The sequence below is a fragment of the Agelaius tricolor genome, unplaced genomic scaffold, assembly GCF_023055355.1.
Source record: "Agelaius tricolor isolate 1412-34295 unplaced genomic scaffold, bAgeTri1.0.p SCAF_1, whole genome shotgun sequence".
NCBI lineage: Eukaryota > Metazoa > Chordata > Aves > Passeriformes > Icteridae > Agelaius > Agelaius tricolor.
The window spans coordinates 43573436-43596505 of record NW_027269261.1 but is presented as its reverse complement, the minus strand read 5'-3'; the positions used below and the strand labels follow the sequence as shown (position 1 = coordinate 43596505).

The window sequence follows — 23070 nt, the reverse complement described above, 5'->3', positions numbered from 1 at the left end:
TACTTCATGTTGGCAGCTTCTTATTAGCTTAAGCAGGTTCTTACTGTAAAAATTGCTTGTGTTTTGTTGAGCTGATGAGACGTCACCTCCCTGAAACAGATCTCTACCAACACACCATGGCATTTGGACAGTAAATGCCACCACCATGTTCAGCCTGTCACAGAGGCTTCCAAGAACAATCAAGGCAGCAATTTTGTCAAGCTTGGTCTTGGAGCTGCCCAAATTCCACCACCAGGGAAAAAGAATAGAACAACTAAACACAAGGCAGGCAACCACCCTACACTATGTGAGGTAGGGTCAGAAGATGATGAAAGGCTTAGATGATTTGCTTAAGAAAACCAACATTCTACAAACAAAGCAGTATAAGAATATCTCAAAATTCTCTATTTATCCATCCTCATCCATCCACCAGTACTTTTTCAGAATTCTTTTGTGGAATTATCAACAGCTCAGGAGTATTACAGGAAGAAAAACGACAATTAGGAGCTGTGTGATTTCCCTATGGTAAGCTGACAAAACAATGTGTCTGCTCAGCATTGAAAAGATTTACATGAACACATGAAAGGAATTAGCATACAAAACCTCAGCAACACAGGTATATTTTCCTTGTTGCTGGCTCCCATAAGCCTCACAAAACACCGGATGCTAACCAAAGTATCACAGGAACCTCCAAATTACAAGAATAGCATACCAAAAAAAAAAAAAAGGAAAACCCAGGAGTAGTTACAGGCGTGATAAAGATGGCCCATCTAGAAATAGTCATTTTTCTTAGTCCACAGTTTCTTTTTATGCATCTACACATACCTACACATTTTAAGGCAAAGAGAAAATATTTGGGATATACCATTGGCATGGTTTCATGGAATGGGTTGGTTCTGCCATGCCTGTGCCAGGTGGCTTCAAGTCACACTGGGTATTCTCCCATGAACACCAATTCTACAGTGCTGCATTACTAATAACCTTATTTCTTTCAGCTTCTAGGTCCTCTGTCTGTAAAAACACAGATAGCAACAATTGCTCCATAGGGGCCTCATTAGGCTTAATTAACACCTGTGTGAGATCTTCAGATAAAAGGATAGGTGTAATTACACAACCTGAACTGCTCCTTTCGTAAGAAACCTTGTATTAACCCTTTCATAATTTGAGCTTTGCAGATTTTTCCATATGAAAGACTCTCACTCACTGGAGTCACCTCTTAATCTTCTCATTTCAAAAGCAGATAAAGCCCATCATCTTTCCTGTTACAACAAATGGGATCCTGGAGGTTTTTAGGTTTTTTTAATCATTATTCCCCACCCTACTTCCTTTCTCATATGCACTTTAACTTTTTTACCTCTTTCATCCCAACTCTGAGCTCCTGGAAGTGTTTTAGGTGTAAGAACTACTCCTCAAGCATGCTGGACAGAGGGTGGAGCTGTGCAGGAAGAGGTCAGCAGAGGTCAGCAGGGGGAAGAACAAAGGCTCTCTAAAGAAGTTCCACAGCTCTTTAACTCTACTTTGGTGCTTTTCAGCAAGGCAGTTATGAATGAGACAACAGCAGTGACCACTCAATGACAGCCACTGCAAGAAGTCCAACCTCCTCCAGCATGCAGATCCACAGAAGAGCCCTTCAAATGCCCAACCTGAGTGGAATGCAGCAGTGCCAAGGTACCTTCACTGGTCCTCACACTTCAAGCTACAAGACTTGACAATTTTACACACAGGCTCACTGCCTTACACAGCCTGAGCCCATGAAGTGTCACTGCCCCCAGCAGCATCTCCTCCTGATCAGCAGAGCCTCCAGAGGCTGGAAACGAAAGCTGCCAGACCACTGTCTGTGATGACAGAGCCAGGTGGGAAGGGGAAAAAGTAGCAAAGTGGGAGTTTGATGGATGCACACGTAGAAACGGAGCTTGGGGACAGGGATTTGGATATTGCCATGACCTCCAAAAAGGGTTCAGAAAAGGAGGTGCTCCAGAAAGGTTGAGAGATCTGTCATTTTTATAGGAATCCACATACAAAAGCCAAAACATATTTCAAGTGTGATCCTGTTGTAGACTCCAGAATTGCAGCTCATGAGATGCAGGTTCTGCTTCCAGCCCCTGCAGCACATCTCCTCCAAGCATCTCCTGCTATCTTTTGTGGCATGGATTAGCTACAAATGAAAACTTCACAAGAAAATAGTTTTTATACAGCTTCATATTAACTAATCTCTACCTTCTTTGTGAGTAACAATCAAAAAAATTACTACACTAGTGAATCTTGCTACGAATTTCACTCTGTGCCAGTACACCCACACAACCTGTTTTACCACAGCAAAATAAACATTCCTATCCAGCCTTCCACCTTGACTCTGCCCAGCAGCATCCCCTGCCATTGAAATTGTTTGAACAGATTGTCTTTGAAGTAACAAATAATATGTTAATGTGTCTGTTGTTAACAGCAACCTCTATAAACACCTAATTTTTTTTCCCCTTCCAAATATCTCCTGCAAATCCAACAGAAGAGACCTGAGCTGCTTTCCCCTCCCACACCCATTCAGCTCCTTTTTACTTTACCTCAAAAGACAGCTTAAGAAGAACTGTGGTAAAATGTGTAGATCAGACAGATGGCATTTGTTGCTCTTTTCTTAGTCCTGCTGCTCAATGGCTTCAAAAAAGCCACAATAATTCATAACTTCGGTAGTCTCAGGTAGATCCTGACTCTACTACAACTTTTTCTTATCCATTTTGGAGGTGGAATTATTTTATTTAGAAGAAGTGTAAGAGCCTTCCACCAGAGCAGAAAGAGATTAGAACACGACACCTGAAATAACTGACTTTTGGTCTTTGCTTTTAAGTTTCTCCTCAACAAACACAATCTTCTCCCTACTTTATTTTAACAGATGTGAAGAGCAGCTGACATCTACACTTCCTAGCTGGAGCACTGGGAAAGGACAGTTTGGTTCTCCTTTTATGGTTCCCTTTATGCTATCCACCACCCTCACTCTAGAATGTGCTTATAACTCCCTGCTCCTCCCCAGAACCAGAACTTCTCTCTTCCCAAATTATATCTGGCCATTATTTCTGTAACATATTAACAAATAACCAAGAAAGCTATTATACACATACACACACACACAAACACACATGGCCAGCCTCTTGAAAGACATGGCTTCCTTGTCACACACTGAAAACTGTTTATCTTTTATTCCTCTTTTCTTTTTATAAAACAAGTAGTAAGAATAAAGTACAGAAAACCGTTGTTATTTGGTTACAAAGCAACACAGAAATAAAAAGATAAGCCAATAGATTTTACTTTGAAATATCACTGTTTGCTAAGGTTTACTGGAATCTCAGCTAACCAGCATTCAAACTGCAATTTAGGCAGCGGTCATTTCTAAGCAAGTTGTTCCTTAGTGATAAAAGACATGCAAATGACTTTTATCACGTTATTTACCAGAGGCTCCACATTTCCACACATAACTGCTTCCAAACAATAAGCTCCCATCAAGTTAGTGTTCCATCAAATCTGTCAATTGCAACTCATTTGGCACTACAGGAAAAACTGACACATTGCATAAAGGTCAAGTGGAAAAATGTCCCTTCCACTACATCAGTGTCTAGATTGGAAAAGGTCACTCCATCCAATAATTGCTACTACAGAAAATAACTTTGTTGTAATCTACATCATAGAGGGGAAAAAAAAAAAGCGTTCAAGTGCTTCATTTTTTTCCCAAGACATGACAAACTAACATTACTGTCATTTCATGACTGGAGGTCAGTGGGCTTTGGAGTATTTAATTAGAACTCAAAGGACTGTAGTATGGCAAGTGATGATACACCCATTTTATGGACAGTTCACCTGAAGCAGACTGAAATAGGTTAAAACAGCAAAAAGCAAACATAATTATGCAGACCACCACAAAACAAAGCAAAAAAGGAAATCTGTTGTGGGTTTGGGTTTTTTCTTTCTTTTAGCTCCTTATTCCTGTCTTATCAACACCTTTTTCTTCTTCTTAAAAAAGCGGCACTTAATCATTTGTAACATCACAACATGTTGTAAAATATAAAATTAACATATACAAATACAGAAATTAGCATCAAGCCACTTTAATGCTGGAGCAGAAGTCCTAGGGCTAAGTGATCAAAAACCCAACCTACACAGACACATGACCCTTGTCACCCAGGGAAGCCTAAAGTAATACTGTGGAATTTGGGAAGAGAAGGGAAAGGAAGATGTTCGGGTTCTCCTCATCTCACTACATCCCTCCACCACTCAATTCATACACAACTCAGTTTATTCTCAGCTTCCATTACTAACAAAAGATTAAAAATTCAGCACTATTGCTTAAGATTCATATCCTGTATCATCAAGCCAAGTTTGGAAGAAATTTGGCAGTTACTGGGAAGAGTGGTAGAAATATTTTAGAGTCAACTCTAAAACAAGCAAAAAAAAAAAAAAATCATGCAATCAATGCAGTGATTGTAAGCACAGGGTTTCCAGATTTACAGCAAAGCAGGTTAGGTTGTCTTAGACTTTCCAGATACTAGTTGAACAGAACTAAAAATTGCCTGCATCCTAAGCAAGTTTTAGATTAAAACCAAAAGAAACAACGTTCTGATGAAGAAAAAGAAAGTTAACCAGAGACAGCTGCAACTCTGTCCCTAAGACACAGAATAAACATTAACTACCTGAATGTTTCCAGAATGAGATAAGGGAAATTAAATCACCAGTAAGAACAGAATCAGGCCATCTTGTCAGTAAGTACCCCAAGGGATACAGTAACAGGTACCTGAAGCCACACACACCCCTTGTTCAAAGCAGTATTATCTCTCCATCGAAAAGAAAATATCCAGTAGAGCACAGTAACATGCATCTCCTTTCATAATTCTCACTTCCACAGGGAAGAGAAGGCTGGAAGCTGGCAAAGGGACAGGGTGGCATTCTTCAGACCTCTTCACTGCCACTTCAGCTGCCACATGCAAGAATGGGAGTGATGTTTGTTTTACCCTCTGGCAGGTTTCCTAACTGTGTCAAATTCAAGTAGTTATTCAAATATACTCAATAACAACACTATCAGGACCCTAGAAAGCCACAATGGTTTCTTCAGTGACAAGCACAATGAATGATGGCAGCATCAGCATGTCAGGCTGCAAGCAGCTGCAGTAAAGAAAACCCAAAAGAAAACAGCTTCTCAGTAAGAGACAGAAAACATAATTTTAAAGTTTTTTATGCTAATGAAGCACTGTTTGATTAATGTCCCTCAATGTGTAGATGCTTTACCTGTAACTGCATTGACACAAAAATATATTCTGGAGAATACCACCCAGCACCCTCATTCTGGAAGAGGTTATTTGTTTAGTTGGAGGTTTCATCAAATAGATGCATAGTGTGTAAATAAAATTTGCCCCAGGCCAGCTGTCTCCTATCTGAAGAGGTGAAAGCTTATAGATCCAGAACCTAAATATAAAGAATCTGATATCCACTGAAGCCAGTGGGATTTTCAGATCACAAGCTGAAGTGGTTACATGAGCTTAAGTTGCAGGGGAAAAAATGATATTGTTTTATAAAGGGCTAAAAAGAAAAGTTTACAGATGCTACCTTATACCTTTGCCAGCACAGTAAGTACATACAACAAAACATGGGCATATTACACCAGCAGAAGAAACCAAAACAATCTTGAAGTGACAAGAATTGCCAAACTAGATCAGATCAGGGTCCATCCAGCACAGGCTCCTGCCTGCAGCAGTGACAACTGGATGTTTCAACACTTCAAAGGATGGAGAGAAAAGCCTACAGGGCAGCCTGCCAGCCTCTGCAATACTGCACCCACCTCTGGTGCAGGGAAATCCTAGAGACCTCTTTCAGCAAGCTCCAGGAATTACCAGGCTGCTGTGTCTTATATTTAATACAATTATCCAATGATGAACATTTAGAAATAAACCCTCAGACAAAATCCCTTCATGTGAACTTTCAAAAAAAACTTCCCAGAAATAACTTTTTTAAACACATTTAGGCAGAAGGTAAAATCAGGCAACATGTCAAATACACAAAAGGATATAATAAAAAATGCAACAAAGTATTTGCATAAAGTTTCAAATAAAGTAAAATTCTAATGTTATTCTTTTCAAAAACTCCTATTGAATACTTCCCTCTGTACAACTGCCTTATCTCCTACATTATATCCCAGTTACTGAGCTTCACCAATGATCAAAAGCCTTTGTTTCTAAACCAAAAATTCTCCAGAAGTTCTCCCTGCTGCCACATCATTTGCACTGTCACCATATTCACCTTCTTCCTTCACTGTTATTAAACAAGATAATTAGCATAAAGGTTTTTAAAAGTCAGAAATATATTCTGTTATAAGAAGCAAAAATATCTCTTGTTCAGTTCAGGCATTCCTGGTCACTCCACCCATTTTCCCAAATTTTCCTTTGGAAGCTAAACAAGCAATTATTTGTTCTTGTACTTAACATGACTCTTTAAATTGCTTATTGTTTAAACAAAGGGTTAAGATACTCAGATATTAAGATATCCTCTACTCTGTGACTTCTCCTTTCTTAGTTTGGCTTTATTTCTAAAGCAGCATCTGCTGGGGCTGAATTTGCACAGTAGGAGCCTGGACAACTCCTCATGGCCAAGGTTAAGGCAGTAAGCAAATGGACAGCCCTTTTGCCAGGAGGGGACCCCAAGCACAGCATTTCTAAATGAACAAGTCAAAACACCAGAGGACAAAATCCACCCAGAGACAGCAGTTCTGACAGATCCACATTTCCCACTGGTGTCACCCTGGTAATTAGCACTTCCTTGTCCCCTGTGGTCATCCCCACAGACCACAGTAACAAGCAAGTGCTTATGCTTGGAAGCAGCTGAGCAATAAAGGAAGAGCCATTTAAATACTCATCGAAACCCAAGCACGGCAAGAGCACCACGTGCACAAAGACTGTGCACAGGCAGTTCAGCAGTGAACACATCAAAATGCTGCTAAACATACCCCAAATCTACTGGATGTTTCTCAAACAGCTATTTGATGCCAAATTAGGCTCCTCACTAACAGAAGGAAGCAGAATCAATGATAGAATACCAGGTTGGAAAGTACCTCAGGGATCACCTGATCCAACCTCTCTCAGAGATGCACAGTCTAGACAAGAGAGCCCAGCACCCTGCCTAGCTGAACCTTAAAGGTATCCATCATTGGGAAATGCCCCACTTCCCTAAGGAGATTACCCCAATGACTGATTGGTTTCATTGAGAAAAATTTTCTTGCATCCAACTGGTATCTCTCTAGGAGTAATCAGTGCCCATTACTCCTTGTCTTTTCATGTGATTCCTTGCAAAAAGGGACTCTCCATCTTCTTTGTAGCCACCTTTTAAATATGAGAACATGGTGACAGGGTCTCCCCCTAAGCCTTTTTTCCTAAAGCCTGAACAAACCCAGTTTTCTCAGCTTTTCTTCACACTGAAGGCTCCCAGTCCTCTGGCCATCTTTATGGTCCTTCTCTGGACCCTCTCCAGCCTGTCCACATCTTTTTTTGTGTAGCAGGGACCAAAACTGAACTCAGTATTGCAGGTGTGGCCTGACAAGTCCTGAGTAAAGTAGGAAAAAGCTGTAAAGCAGGACAGTCATGAACTTCATGAGAGTTGGCAGCGATGAAACATTCATTCAACTTTCTGACCTTACCCTGAGCTCCCAAGAACATTCTTTGATTGGAAATAAGCATAGCACAAGCTTCATCCTAACCTTCAAAAGAAGTCTGCAGCACTTAGTTAATCTTGGCTGAGCAGAATATTAACATCAAGGAAGTCTCTCTATCTCTCTATTGCAAGTAGGTTTGAGTTGTTACTTTAAACCCCCTTTGCATAGAAGGGATGACTGGTACTTTTTGCAACTTTTAACTGACCCCAGTGTCATTTGTCTACTTGCTTGGAAGCCAAGATGATAGGTTTGTGTGCTACACATCGCTTCAAAAAAAGACCTCCAATTGTCAAGAGTCAATTGGCCTGCAGATGAGAACTGAGGGAAAAAAATCTAGTATTTCTTACTGTTTTCTTCATTCTTTCAAAGGTTATCCAGTCTACTTTGGTAAAGAGAGCCTTTTTGGTTGCCTAACAGGGCTGTAAAAAGGCTTTCTTTGCTTTCCCAAGGGTGCTTTAAAAGTTCGGCATTCCAGCAATATTTTTTTTAGGTAGGCATTGGAGATATTAGGAATACTGTGTGCCGTTGCATTACAAGACAGATTAATCTTGGATATTAAAAAGGGACTTTGACAATTCTGGGCAGATACGAAGTATAATTTTGTAATGGATAGGCAAGAAGAAATTAAGAATGTGTAAAAAAAGCATGAGAAAGAAGACACTCCTCAGCATAAGCAATAAGCACCAACTATACATACCTGAACAACCAACCATCCAAACAACTCCTTAGATCTTCCTACAGACAAAGAAATGTGAACCCTAAAGGCATCTGCCTTACATGAAAAAAATTCAAAAACCCCTCATCAGTCTTGGCTAAGAGGACAGCAGCTTCTAGGATCCTGCTCCAGCAGTGGGGAAGAAACACAAGCCACTGACCTGCCCACCTCTGTTAGAGAAAGAACAGATTTGGGGAAGTGTAGAGAAGGGCAGGCAGCACACTGGACTCCAGAGCAGGGAAGTGGAGCACAGGAGTTTCCTTTTCTAATGGAAATAGGGGAAAGGTTGCCTCTTAGGAAAGGGAAAGCCAGGAGTGTTTAGAATCAAGGAGGGTAGACTTCCCCAAAGAGCTAATTTTCCATCCCTCCTAACTTCAGAAATCAAAACTGATTTTGTAAGCAAACATTCAGCTCACTATTAGTTGCTCTTATCAACATTCACTCTGAACAATTATAGGCACTGGCAAGGAGGTTTCTATTAAGGAATTGTACATAATAAAATAAAAGCAGGGGAAAAGGGGCTTTAGACAAATTAAAAGCAGGCACAGCATGCAAGTCAAACTTGGCCACTTACTTCAGAGAGACAGGATAAACAATGTTGTTTGCTTGCATCCTTGGGAGGCCAGGAAATGTGGCAAACATCACTAATGGCACAGTCCCTCCAGGAGCACACATGGAGGTACAAGAAACCTCTCAGAACAGGCCTGTTAAAGTCAAACTTCAAGTCTGCTTCCTTCAAGCTGCAGCCCAGAAGATGCTTGTCCAGCAGAACCAGCTACATTATCGCCCCAAAGGATTCCAGCCCTCAACTGACCTACATCTCTTGCAGTCAGCACACAACTGACCACTGGCTTAAACAGGAAGTTCATTGCTTTTTTCTCATCTGAGCAAAAGCAGCATTTTTCAGGACATTTTAACCAGCCAAAAAAGCTTCGTTTCACTTTTTTTGACATAATGAATATTTTTTTCCTATATTCAAGAAACAAGTGTGTCACAAGTAAAGAAAGTAAGTCAAATACAGCTCAGCTGCTTTGCTGCCCACACTGTTCCCAAGTAACTCCCATCTGTTTGCACTGGTGAGGCATTAGCCATTCACACACAGACAGGCAGCCTCGCCTTCTCCTTTCTTGACTGAAAAGGAAAGGACTTCTTGTCTTTTTTATTTTTTGTTGCTCTGAGAGAAGCAATAACAATGGAATAATTTCAGCATGTAAGGCTGCCCCTATATATTCAGCCTGAGTGGGTCAGTCAGTACAACACCTACAGGCAGAAAGAGCCTAAATATTTTGAAAGCAGGAGCAGGGCAGAGAGAAACACCTATTGTCTCTCACTCAACAAGTAAAGTGGCAACAGTGCATGACATGGAGAATAAAGATTATTTGTTTCTCTGCCAGATTTCTCTCCTCCTTCTTACCTGGAACATCATGATTGTTTTCAAAAATGTTAAAAAAAAAATTAAGAGCCATTTAAATGAAATAACAGCATCCTATATTTTCCTCATAGTAAGTCCTGGGAGTTACAGGAGGGGAAACAAGCACTTGAGACAGGAAATATAAAACTGCACAAAACTCAGACTTCTCTACATACAGACATGAGAAGATTCATGATGGCAGAATAATTATATCAGAAAACCAATCTAGTAGCTGTGCTTCTGCAGGCACATTGCTCTGAAACAGAATTAAATTTTAATTCTGAAGTAATTCTACTTTGGATTTTTTTTCCCCAAATAATTCTTGTTTTTATCCTACTCCGTATCTTCAGCATTTCTTTCCCTGGAATATCTTGTCATTTTACACAACACTATGAATTGCTTTGGGTTTTTTACACACACATGTTGAATCTTCTTACCCTAGGTTCTGCAAGGCAAGTGACACAGCCTGACCAGAATCTCTTTGTTCAGACCTCCTCACTATTTTCATCATTATTAGACAGCACCAGAATAACCAGCGGTTAAAGCCTACCTGTGAATGGGACTATTTCAGCTCTCACTCAAAAGTGTTTTCTCCACCACATAAAGGTAGTAATTTATATATTTCAAACCAACACCTCTGCACTTCACTACGAATTTGAGTTTGATTTTAATTATAGCTGTGTACTTAAAAGAGCTGAGCTTTTTGATTTATTCCTTTTGTTTGTTTTTGGAAATGCCAGGATAGCAGATTCTCTATGAACATGGGCAACAAAGCAGGGCATTTGGCCTGTGAATACAGAGCAGCAGGTAACTACTTGTACACATTTGAAGGAGGTCAGAGTCAGTATAGCTTCCTTAAGTCACCAGGGCCACTTTCTCAAACTTGTAAACACAAAAACTCAGCAGAACTACTAATGGTCTATTGAGCTTTCTGCTTCCAGTTCACCAGTTTGACTCCTGCTCAGATTAAGGATTGAGAAATCAGTTCCCCTTGAGTGGTATTTGAAAGATGAGGACTTTTCAGCAATAACCCTACTAGTAGGCTTTGCACTGTGTTATGGGGTACAGCAGTAACCTTTTCTCTCTACATTCCTACGTGCTCGTGATTAAGAAAACCATTTAATTTCAAATTACTCCCATTGAGAAAGTTCTTGCTGTCACTCAGGATTCAGACTGAAAAGAGCCCAGCTTCAGCCCACTGCAGAGGTGCAGCCAAGAGTCATCCCATTATATCATAGGCTTTATTTTTAAAAAGTTGAAAAATACATGAGGGCGTGTCATACTCATTTGATAACACAAGAAAAATTTACTTAGAGATTATATTGCTGAGGGAATTTTAAACATACATTCTACTTTAAAACTATTAAACTCTTAGGACTAAAAATAATTTGCTTCAAAAACAGATAAAGTAGAATTAACTTCCAGAATTGGGCTGATAGTCACAATTCTATTTATATGCATTTTTTTATGCCATTATTCATTTCAAATTTTGCACAACTCTAGAAGCCACAGATTACTGGTGTGACTGCATGGCTGATCTTCACCTCTATAACGAAAACTAAAGCTGAAAAAAAAAAATCACACCATTTAGTCACATCAGCTTTTCCACCTGTGCTTTCAGAAGAGCTTTTATTAGCCAAGTTCCTCCAGAAGTTTCTAAAAATACTTTTTATTCCAGCAACAATTGTTTTTCTGCTATTGGTATGCACAATGGGAAATTCCAAACTACTTGCTTTTCAATTTCCCATTTTCTAATAAGTGATCAGTATTTATTTTTCCTAAAAAGAAATCCTTCCTAGATAGTGATTTTAGTTATCTACATGTTCTCTTGGTTATTTAGATTTAATGAAGCAGGTAAAACTGGTAACGTACTTGACATTATCAGTTACCAGCTACTACAAAATACCAAACTGACAGTTTTAGAGAAGCAAATATCATACTCTCACTGTGAGGCTTCAAAGGCAAGCATGGAGGCTACTGATTTGCAAAGCAAAGCTAGAACCATCTTTTCCCCTCACACACACTACAGCACCACACTATTGCTTATAACACATTTATCAGAGCACCACAAAACAGGCAGCACAAGGCTTGTCCAGCTAACTAGTCAGCCAGGGCAACTAGTTAAGTTAGAACAGTAAGACAAACTGTCAGGCATGAAAACTCTTCCACACCTGTGTGTCTAAAAGCTTGTCTGATTATGATCAGACTCCTAAAGATATTTCCCTGCAACAAATCTTGTCTGGAATTCATGGCCCTGCAAAATCCTGCATTGAGAATGAATTTTAACTCCAGCAGACCCAACACCTGTACCCATAGCTAATGACTAATCTCATTTGCCTCACAAGACAAAAGGAAGAAAACTAAGAAAAATTTCCCACATATTTTGCACAACTGAAATCCTAGAGTTAGACAAAAATCTTACAAAACACATTTGTTCAAGAGTGCTTAAGTAGTGAAGTGATATTGTCATTTCTGTCCAATTTGAGATGTCTCCTGTGTGTTCTCACTCAGTATAACTCAAGTGCAGAGCTTTGCAGAACACATCAGTTGGTACCTCTCTGCACCAGGCCCCTTGAAAGTTTCTTCAGGCAAGAGGCAGAAACTGATATGCCTGAAATTTAGATAGTGCAATTCATGATCTTAGAACAACCTATTCCAAGTTTAGGCTTAGATATTAGGACAGCAAAGAAATATTTTAGGTACAGTACATCATGAAAAAAATAAATAAGATAAAAACCCACTCATTTCTAAGCAGGTCTTATTTTTGAGACCAATATCCCAAATGCTTCAATATTTAACACCCTCCCTAACACTGGTGCATGGCAACAGCTCAGAGCACACATAAACAAAAATGGGTTTTGTTCTGTACTTCCCCTGAGTTTCTCAAGAAGCTGAATGGCCTCTGGAGAGCTTCTAGCAGAGCTTCTTCAGGGTTAAAGACTTTTCTCCAAGATGTTATTTCTCCAGGGAGGCATACAGGAGCACATGGCAGTGCCAGAGGACACCCAAATGAATACCCACAAATAAGTCAGATAAATAGCACACTCTGCTGTGACCTAAGCAAAAAAGGCTGTACGTCTTTATTTGTATGTGGCTCCAACATCATGTTAGAATTATGCCTCCAAATCACAGCACCTCATCTTGCTTTGTTTCCAAGTTTGCCAAACATCAAACCAATTTAACTTATTAATTTCTCTTAAAATTAATAATAACTCTTATTTCTTATTAATTTATCTACTTTTTTCACATTAAAAAAAAATAAATCTCAGTGATCACAAAGATGTCCCAGTCACAGGAATCCTGACTGGAATTAAACTGGTGAGCAAATTTAAAACCCACATTATCTGACATCAGTTTGGATGCTCCCACAGTCAGCATTTCTTCACTGTCTTTGTCCAACACATGCTATTGTATAAGAATGCTAGGAATTTGACATTTATCCACTTGGTTGTTTTCATTAACATGTACTGCCACAAACTTATCACTGTCCTAAGAGCACTAAAGATCTCTATGAAACACCACATTTGCTACTTTTACCTTTCACAAGCTAATGACAAGAAAGAAACACACAGAAGCTTGCATATGCCAAAGGCAGGGCAGTGAAGCATCAGAGAGCACAAACACATCTGCAGAACAATGAACACACCCCAGCATGGGCAGTTTGGCCTGGACAGGTGGACACCGAGGAGAGGAGGGAAATCTGAAGATAAAGCACAAGCTAATTGACTTGAGGCAATCCCACTTTGCAGGGGAATTTGGAAAGCAATGGCAGGGCTGCAGAGATCTCCGATAAAAATATCCCAATAAGGAATTTGAGCAGACACCATTCAAGAATCAGCAAAGAGCATTATCATTTCCCACAGAAGACTCACACTGAAAGATTTTCATGTTTGCTTTCAAATGGTAGTCACATTCATTCAGCACCATTTTAATCCAAATTCACAAAGAAATTGCATTATGACATCTAGAAGTTTCTGCCCATGTTCAGTCATTTATTAAGCAGATAACAATTGAAAAGAGCAGGTGTCTCCCTTCCTTTAGAATTTTTATATCCAAAGTGTAAGACAAGGGCAACAAAATCAATTTTTAGTTGCTGGGTGAATTAACAGCCATGCTGTCTCTAGTGGTCATATTGCAAATGAAACACAGTTTTCTTATCTGGAGCTAATATTTCTAAAGAGCTAGGGAAAGATAAGTCTGTCCTGAATATAAAATTTGTTTTCAAGTGCAAAGTAAGCAGATGGGCTGGCTGGGTATCAGGAGAGCCATGTCATTCACTCAGTGGGTACTGTCCAGATAGCACATCAACACTTCTCCCAAGCTACACCCATCAGAGCCCAATGCTTCAAACAGCCATTCAGCAAGTAAGATCTTAAATTACCCATAATTGCTTATTTTGTTCGTATTTTTGTCATTGCTTGTTTGTTTGTGAAAGACTGGCCAGGCTGTCTGGGAACAGCTTGGCTGCATCATGGACTGGGAAAGAGAGCCTGAGTGCCCTAGGAGAGTGGCTGGCAGGGTCAGCTTTAGGCAGCAGATGGCCAGGAGCAGAGAAAGCTTCCAAGCACTCTCTATGCCAAAACTCCAGCAATTTTCCTCTTGTCAAGTAGCTTCCAGAAACACAAGACATAGCTGAACCTCTTCACTCTGGCCAAGATTAAAATACAAGAGCATACAGAATCCCATAAAATACTACCACTTCCTAAAAATATTTAGGCTGCACAGTTTAAGCACGATAGTGCATGACTACAGCAGTTTCTGCTCCAATATTGGCTAAGGAATTAGAGATACAGAAAACACAACTGCATTTTCAATGTGGAGCATAACTAGACCAACACCAAGAGTTGGTTCTACCTCCAAGATACTCAATGATGTGAAACAGAACAACTGGTCTAAAATAAGAATTCACATCAAAAGAATTTCAAGAACCTGCTGAAGATGCATGTGTTCCTCATGTAATGACTAAAAACAAGAAGTCAAAGTACCCAGAAATGCATAGCAGACCTCCCTCTCCTAAGTATTGGTCACTACTATGTTAGTATTAAAAAGTTTTCCCAGTTGTCTACCTGACAGCGAGATAAGGAAATTCATACCTTAAAATTGTGACTCCTGCTCAGTTTTGCAATTAAATAAAAGAAAACCAAGCACAATAGAAACAGGATAGGCCTAACACAGATTGCATAAAAATAATCAGTAATGTTATTAGTGCTGCTTATGGACAGAAACAAAGATGATACATTTGAACAACAGCATTTCAGTCCACAGTTTCAACTAGCACCAAACAAAAAATGGATATGTGCAAAAAGACTTCTGTTCTTCATTTCAGTCCGCTATCTTGGAGGGATATGGACAAGATGGTAGAGGTGCAAGACTGTTTTTTTGCAAGGTAATTTAAGTCTAATGTATACTGCACATATGCATTTACTATCCTTAACCTTCCAAACTCTTTTGGAGAGGTTATTTGAATTTATCAGAGTAAGACAAGATAAGCAAGATCCACGTAACAAATGTTTGAGTTTGAGAATTGATACAAGTTCTTTTCCCCCCATCCTCTTAATAGCTTTACAGGGAAGTTATAAAAATGAAAAATGAAACCTAGAAGACTTACCCACAGATTTCAGGAAGCTTCTACAGCTTGTGATGAAACAAGACTCTCACAGCATGGCACAAGAGAAAGCCCTATTTGTTCCATCCACCCCAAACCCAGTGACAAGTCAGGGGCCTGCAACTGCAAGTTACAAGCTTGCAGCAAGTCTCCTTTGTCACAGCAGCTCTGCTCCTCCAAAATTCACCACTTTCTATTTAGTCAGCAACCTCAGCTAGAGAGCTTCACTAAACATACAGCTGGGTTTGAAGATCCAACTTCCAAAGGTACATGCCACACTGAAACAAGTCCAATCCAAAGCAACGTGTTCTTCGAGAGTTATTTCCAGATATAGCTTCTCTCAAATTCCCTGTCCTTCCTCAGAAAGAAGCCAAGTTGCCATCGTTTCTGTGTCCTGTTATAGCAGCCATCTGTCAAGCAAGCAGTTTAGTTCAAAATAATAGAAGCACAGTAAAGCAGGGATTTTATCCAACCCTCATCTACAAACAGCTCTTCCAAGAAAAAAAGAAATTAAAAAACAAACAAACAAAAAAGACAACAAAAAGAACAACACACCACCCACCTGCTTGAATATCAGATTAGTTCAAATGTTTAAGAGTTATGATTGGAAATAGTATTTCAAATTGGGAAAAAATACTGCTCCCATTTAAACTGCAAAAAGGAACTTGTAAAGACCAAACAGCTACACATCTGGCCAGGTGTTCAGAGTTTTTGCAAAATTTAGTATTTACAAGTACCAGTGTAAGAAGTAGCAAAGGCCTTCCTTTGAATGCCATTTAACATTTTCAACCCAAGCATTACTGAACATGATTCTTTCTCATTTACTTTCTCTGCAGTTGCCTTAAAACAAATAGTTGGTTCAAGTGAGCAACAGCACCTCTTATAATGTAAACCTACAGGAGACTAACAGCTACAAAGTCTTTCCTTCCCCTTCCTAGTCTTGTGATTAAGGGAAAACGTACAAAATGAGACTCAGACTCCTGCACACACCAGAGGGTGTCCTTGATGCCCTGCAGATCCTGAGATATGGAAAAGACAATTGGTATTAAGAGGTCTTAAAGAACACAAGCAAAGAGCAAAAAAGAAAAAAGATGCAGACATTATTTTTCTGTAGAGCACACAGTGCACAAGTGAATGGCAGTTCACCAATTCGCACAGCTCATCCTTTGCGAGCTCACCTAAAATAACTGAAGGCTTACATGACATTAAATGTATCTACAGCATGAATCCTTCTTGCTGAGATAGGATAGATTTTGCCACCACAGGCATAAATGTTTCTGTGTTATTTCTGTCATGTTGTACTGATGAGGAGTTGCTCTGATCTGCTCAATGACCTTCACTGAAGAATCCTAACTCTGAATTGCATGGGGGAATTAGCATTCCTGACCAGTTGCAAGCAAGGCATCTGCAAAGAAAAAATTTCTTTTAAAAATAATTATCATAATTTAAAAGAATCATTAGTTCTGCAGAAACTCTTTGCTCAGAAACAAGATATCATGTGAGCCAGTAGTGGAGTTCAGCAGCAAGACTCAGTCCTGACAGTTACCACTCCACTTGCCTCTTGCACCAAGCAAGGCTGAGAAGAACAAGCAGCAAAGAACAGGAAAAAGATTTCCAAATGCTTGGGCAATAGATTTGTACTGAGCAAAATGCACTCACTCCTACTGCAAGCACAACTCCCACAGACACAAAACACACAGTCTTTTTTTTTTTTCCTCCTGTATTCAGCAGTGTGTTTAACCTTGGAGCTGTCAAGCTCCATCATGAATAATGAGCCATGACAACACTCCAAGTGATCCTTGGAGAACAGACCAATTTTTCCTATATGCTATGCAAGGCAAAATGCTTATATTCCCATGGTACACCACCTGCTTCGAAAATATACAGTTATGTGGCCATCAAGAGGAGACCACAAGTAAATACAGAAAAAAAAAAAATTTCTTTCCCAATATTTCAGCACCTAAAAAGAAGCAAGAGCAATAAAACACATAACATCCCAAGGGTTCCTCTTTAAAATTATACTGGGACTGAGGGTATTTGTCTCACTGAATATGCATTTCACACAACCATTTCACAGCCGAGGAATATCTGCATTTGAAAGAACCCCTGACAGCTACAGCACGAAGAGAGAACACCCTGCAGGTTTCACAGCACTGTGACCTCCAGAAAATGAGCACCAATGAGGGACACAGGGGTGGCCTCCACCCTGAGCAGCTCCCAACACTCTTGGAAAAAACACATTCCCCACCCTGCACACTCAGCAGGGCCAAAAAGAATAGGAAAAAATGCACTTCTCTGAATGCCTGATTGAAGCTCCTCCACACCAACACCCTAACCATGCCAATGCAGGTCTTGCAGAGGCACAGCAAAGGTAACCAAGCAATAGCAAGAGTCATTTCTGCTGTGTACCTCTCAAGCTCAAGGGGAGGAGGAAGACAAAGACAAAAATTCAAATAAATCTTTAGATTTACCTAAAGAAAGGAAAAACTAGAAAGAAACAAGCTGAAGACCTAAACAGGTATTCCCTTGCCTCTCAAACAACAATGGAGGGCTGTGGCTGCCCTTAAAAAAATTCCCTCATTCTGTAAATAAATGCTAATGCATTAACATTGACTGGAAGACACCATGCTCTCTAACAGCTCAAGCAGCATGCATTTCTCCTGTGTTTCTCCAAGGTGGAAAAACAAATGTACCCTTATTCCTGAGTTGTTTGCAACAAGGTATTTGTGCGTGGCTTTGTAGGGGGATAAGCTGGCCTTTATTTCTACGTCATTTCCTAGTCTTGTTGCCACAACTGAAAACACCGTGCATCCCTTTTCCCTCCCTATAGGGACACTACTTTACTTATAATTCAGTTTCAATGATTACCTTAAACTACAGGAGCTTTCAAAAAGCTCTGTAGAGCAGGAAAGCAACAATGTCAAACTGTGATGCTTGTCTCTCCTTAAGCTGTGAAGTTGGCAATGTCAGACAGCAGAAAACAGTTCTGAGCACTAAGAGGAGTTTTAAGTGCTAACACATCTCCCTCCCACCAAGAGGCCTTCCCTCAAGACTAGATGGCTCTTTGAGACCTGGAGTCAGAAAATCTCTGGAGTTAAGATCTTGATAATGGCTGAAGCTGGAGAGAAGACTCTAGCACCAATGCAGTAGTTAGACATGATAATGTATTTATTGGCAATTTAACTTTTCCCTTGGGAGTCTAGCCACACATACCCCTTCTCCACCTGCTCTCCCTCCTCTCTATTCACCTCTTCCATGTCCAGGGCATTTCACAGCTATTCCCATCTATCCTTTTCCTGCAGCACTTCCAAATGAGCAAGACCTGTGTTGGCATCACACATAACACTACCATCATCTCTGATTCAAAACAGTTCTGCTCTTAGCAGAGGACTCACCCTATACTCAGAGTCACTCCCCAAATTACAGGATCAGTAATCTTCTCCCTAGCATTACAGTTAAAATGTCCTCAGCCCCCCCCCCATGCACCAGGTTCATTGCTCCCACTCCTTGATAATTCACCACCATGTATGCCCCACATCACAGCTCTGCACATGTAGCAATTCCATTCCCTGCTAGCAATATTTGGCAATAAGATCCCTTTAAAGAAGGCTAATTACAGATTTCACTTGAACAGAAATTGGTACTGGGCCAATCTGTGAGCTATTTAACAAGCTCTCAAACTTCACGCCAGGGAAGCCTTTGTTCTCCACCAGGAGCAGCAGCGTAGCTCTAAAAGCAAAGGTGGAAAGCTTTGCCACTGCGAGGTGAGGAAGGAAGGTCACAGCTCTGATTCTCCTTGCAGCACTACACCTTCTCCATGCAAGTCTTATCTTGAAGATACACTGACTGCCTATGTTTCGCAAAAAGAAAACTAAGGGAGCCAGTTCAGCTTCCGTGAAAATAATGAAAAGTAGTCACAAAAAAAAAAAAAAAAAAATCCAAAATAGAACAAAGACCAGTATGACAGAAAACAGGTCAAGGACTCAAAAGCTAGGAATTGATAAAACTCAGGATGCCTGGTTGAATGCATGCATGAAGCATGTCATTCTCTGAGAACAACAATATCTAGTTTTCAAAGGGATGGAAGAAGTTCAAGTCTCTCAAGCACCTCAGCATCCAGTCACATACCAGAACAAATGTTTTCTGCCTGTTTATGCCAGACTTAGCACAGAAAACAGTAATCTCACCTGTGGATTCTCCTTATCACTTTTTCTCTCTATGCCCACAACACCCGGTGAAATAACATTCCAGTCAGACCACTTACCTGAGGGGAATTAATGCAACAAAGTGTGCTAACCCTGCTTGATAACTAGGGTGGAACTGAAAAGGATAAAAGGAGGGAGTGATGGACAACAGACAACTGGTCCTGTTTTAAGGATACAAGACTAGTGCCCAGGAAAACTACACAAGAGCTTTCTGTGTGAGATTCAACACAAGTCATCATTTTTCCCTGTGGTCAATGACTATATGGCATCACATGGAGATGTCACACCTGATACACTGAAACACTGCTGTCAGACTGGCTGACTGCCTAGAGAATCCCAGCTGGAATCTGTGGTAACCATGCACACCAAGTACACAGCTGTTGGGAAGTCTCCAACTGTGAGCTCAACCCACAGGCACTTAAAAAATAAGAGTTATGAGTGTTACACATGTAAAGCACACACATTAATAATGTCTATTTGACAGAGACTAAACCCATAAATATCTACTACATCCTCAGATTTTAACACACCTAAGGGTTTTTATCCCCATTAGGAATGCCACACTGAAAGAACGACTTGTGGCAGTAGCAGACACTTCTCCTACACACAGGCAGGCCTTTAAGAGGCCAACAGAACCACTCTTGCAAAAGTGCTACACACCTACCCCCTAGAAACCAGATTTTCATCCTGGGGACATCTTTGGGGGCAGGAAAACAGTCATGCTACAACTGCAAAGCATCACACAGTAATTTGGAGAGGCAAACCACAAGTCTGACCACTGCCCAATTCCTAAAAGCCAAGAATATTAAAGTGGGACAAAAGAAGCTGCCTTTTTCCACACTTATTCTCTGAAGTAACCATGCAGATCTCAGTGAAATGCTTACTGTCTCTTCCAGCTGAAGATAGACCTAGCAGGAAGAATTTACCTTAGAACCTCAAGGTTTTCAAAATGTGAGTACCTGAACACAGACTACCACAACAGGGAACAATAAGAAATCAAACATGTTAATAGATGCTCAAATTATTAATGTGCACATACATAAAACTTATCAGAAGTGCCAAGGCATTTGAAAGAAAAAGCATTATTCAAAGATAGATATTTGCCAGCAGTTGTATCACCACCATATTGTCTAGCTGAATTTGATTGAACTCAGTGGACATCAACTTAATCCCACAGGACAGTATCATTCACTTCTGTAATAGCTACTGACCTTATTGCTATGAGCCCTGCTGTAGTGTCATGACTAAATGTGGCAAGCAGCAAATCTCACTCTGTCAGCAGCCAGTGCCTGCCCTTTCTCCTTTTGAAGCTTCCATTCATTTCTGCATTTTTTTCAGTCATGTTGCTTCAAAACAGCCGATCCAGATGGTGGGTATTTGGATTTCAACCTTGCCACATGGTGATGTGGCTCAAGAAAATAAAAACTGTTGCTACCTGCTGCTGACCTACTTTAATTTGTTTCCTGCCATATGACAGAATAAGCAATACAGTTCATTGAACTCATTTTCCACACCTAGTCACTGCTATGTAGGAAATATAAAATAAAACTAATAGAGGAAGAGGGAAAGGAAAAAAAAAAGCAGAATGATCCAGTGGGGAGTAAGAAGGAGCAATTCTCACCTCTATCATAGTCATCTTCCTCTATTGCTTTTTCCTGAAGCCTCTGAAGCCGTAAGATCAAGGATTTTAACTATGCAAAGAAAAAAAGTTAGTTAAGAAGAAGCTGCATTTAAAAATATATAGACTACTAACTTCTATGCAATATAAATTTAATGGATTACTACATCACTACAATGGCCAAATGTTGATAGTTAAGCCCAGCATTTGTTAAGTAGACAGACCTATTTGGAAGTCAGCTGAACTGCAGCTACTTGAGCCAAGCATGGCTTTAGTCCAAACACACACAGAGAATAACAAATTATATTTCTTGAAAAGCAAAGGAGATCGTGCAATCATAGATATTTTTCACCCTTTGAATAAATGAAAGTATGATCATTAGAGAATTCTGTCAGCATGATATCCTTCTGATCACATTGTACTCAACGGTATGTTCCCAAGCTCATTCCAACAATCTTTTACCTGAGTTTTGCAGAGAACAAATATAAAATTTCCATATGCAAACCACATTTTATTCTGTAAACAGAAATGCAGTATGAATACTTTGGAACAGGTATATTGATGTTATGGGTCAGAAAAGAATGTTAATTTGCAGCCAAAAAAGTTTCCTTAAAACACAATTTAGGCTTATCTACATAATGTTGATATTTGCATTTTCACAATGCAAATGCTAGATGAGGAATAAAAGCAGAACACCAAGAATACCCAAATCACATACAAAGTACTCTCTCACGTTCCAAAAGAAACTTACCATATTAGAGTTTTATTTCAAAAGTTAATGCTTCTCTTTGTTAACATCAAGAGTCTGGACCAAAGTTCTAAATTTACTAAAATTTTGTAAGGCCTTTACAAGTTTTTGCTGTTAAAAGAAATTGGTTGGAAGGTAGGTTTAGTCTTCTCCTCACTGCCATGACAGCCACAGCTGCAGGTACAAGACTCAAATGTGTTTCTTATTAAATTTATGCATGATCTGTACCAAACAAGCCACTATCAGCCCTGAAAAAGGTGAGCCTGGAGAAAGAAGCAGTGTATATTCTCAAAGACCAAAGCCTGAAAGTGCTTGGGAGAGCACAAAAATCCATAGTTTAGATATCCTTAAGAAATCTTAAAAAATATTTCCCTTCTCCCTGAAGCTCTTTCATATTTAATCCTCATATTTAGAAAAACAGGTACAGCCAGTCAACAAGTTAATAGAAGGACTCAGTTACCAAGACTACACATCAACACATAAATTAGACAATCAACACACAAACCTTTAAATTCAAGATTTCCCTCTAAATATGGTATGTGAAAGTGGACTGGTAAGACACGAACTATAAAATATAAAGTCAGGAGAATATCCAAAAATGTTTGATTAATAATACGCTACAGGACGCTCCAGAAGAAAAACAAACAAAAAACATTGCACATGTTCCCATTTCTTCTGTGCTTTACTTTATTTCAGTTTTCACTTCCCAAAACTCCAATCTTTATTCTCTGAGGCTAGTGAGGAAGGCAAATGGTACTGAAGGGAGGAGCTCTGAATCCTCACCATAAATTATTTTCTGTGTTTTATGCCCAACTTTTTATAGAGTTTTAAAGAAGCTTGCAGTAGGAATTATTCAAGTGACACTTTTTTCATATCCATGATGTATAACAACAACCTATACTGAGAGTACAGCTTTGCTGCTGCTGGTAGTGTTTATTCCATCATGCCCTACAGTGGCAGGTCATTTAAAGTCAGCCTGGGTACCACAGCCCAGGCACACCCACAGCAAACAGACTGAGGCTGCACTGTCAAGTGCTTTCTATTTGCAGGCTGGGAGACATCTGGAGCTCAGCTAATCAAAGACCTGCTTGTGCTTCAGAGTGGCATGTCC

The 23070-nt window shown here is 39.9% G+C and overlaps 1 protein-coding gene across 5 annotated transcripts in view; it reads right to left on the bottom strand.

The window, feature by feature from the left end:
* The window catches only part of DISC1 (DISC1 scaffold protein), a 189636-nt gene that overhangs the window by 145013 nt on the left and 21553 nt on the right, over positions 1–23070 (bottom strand). For all 5 annotated transcript variants that reach the window (XR_011679948.1, XM_071431789.1, XM_071431798.1 and 2 more), the window contains exon 3: positions 21215–21284. Coding sequence is in view for 4 of the 5 variants with exons in the window: in XM_071431789.1 (XP_071287890.1) it covers positions 21215–21284 (70 nt within the window). In the remaining variant the exon portion in view is untranslated. The remainder of the gene's footprint in view (positions 1–21214; positions 21285–23070) is intronic.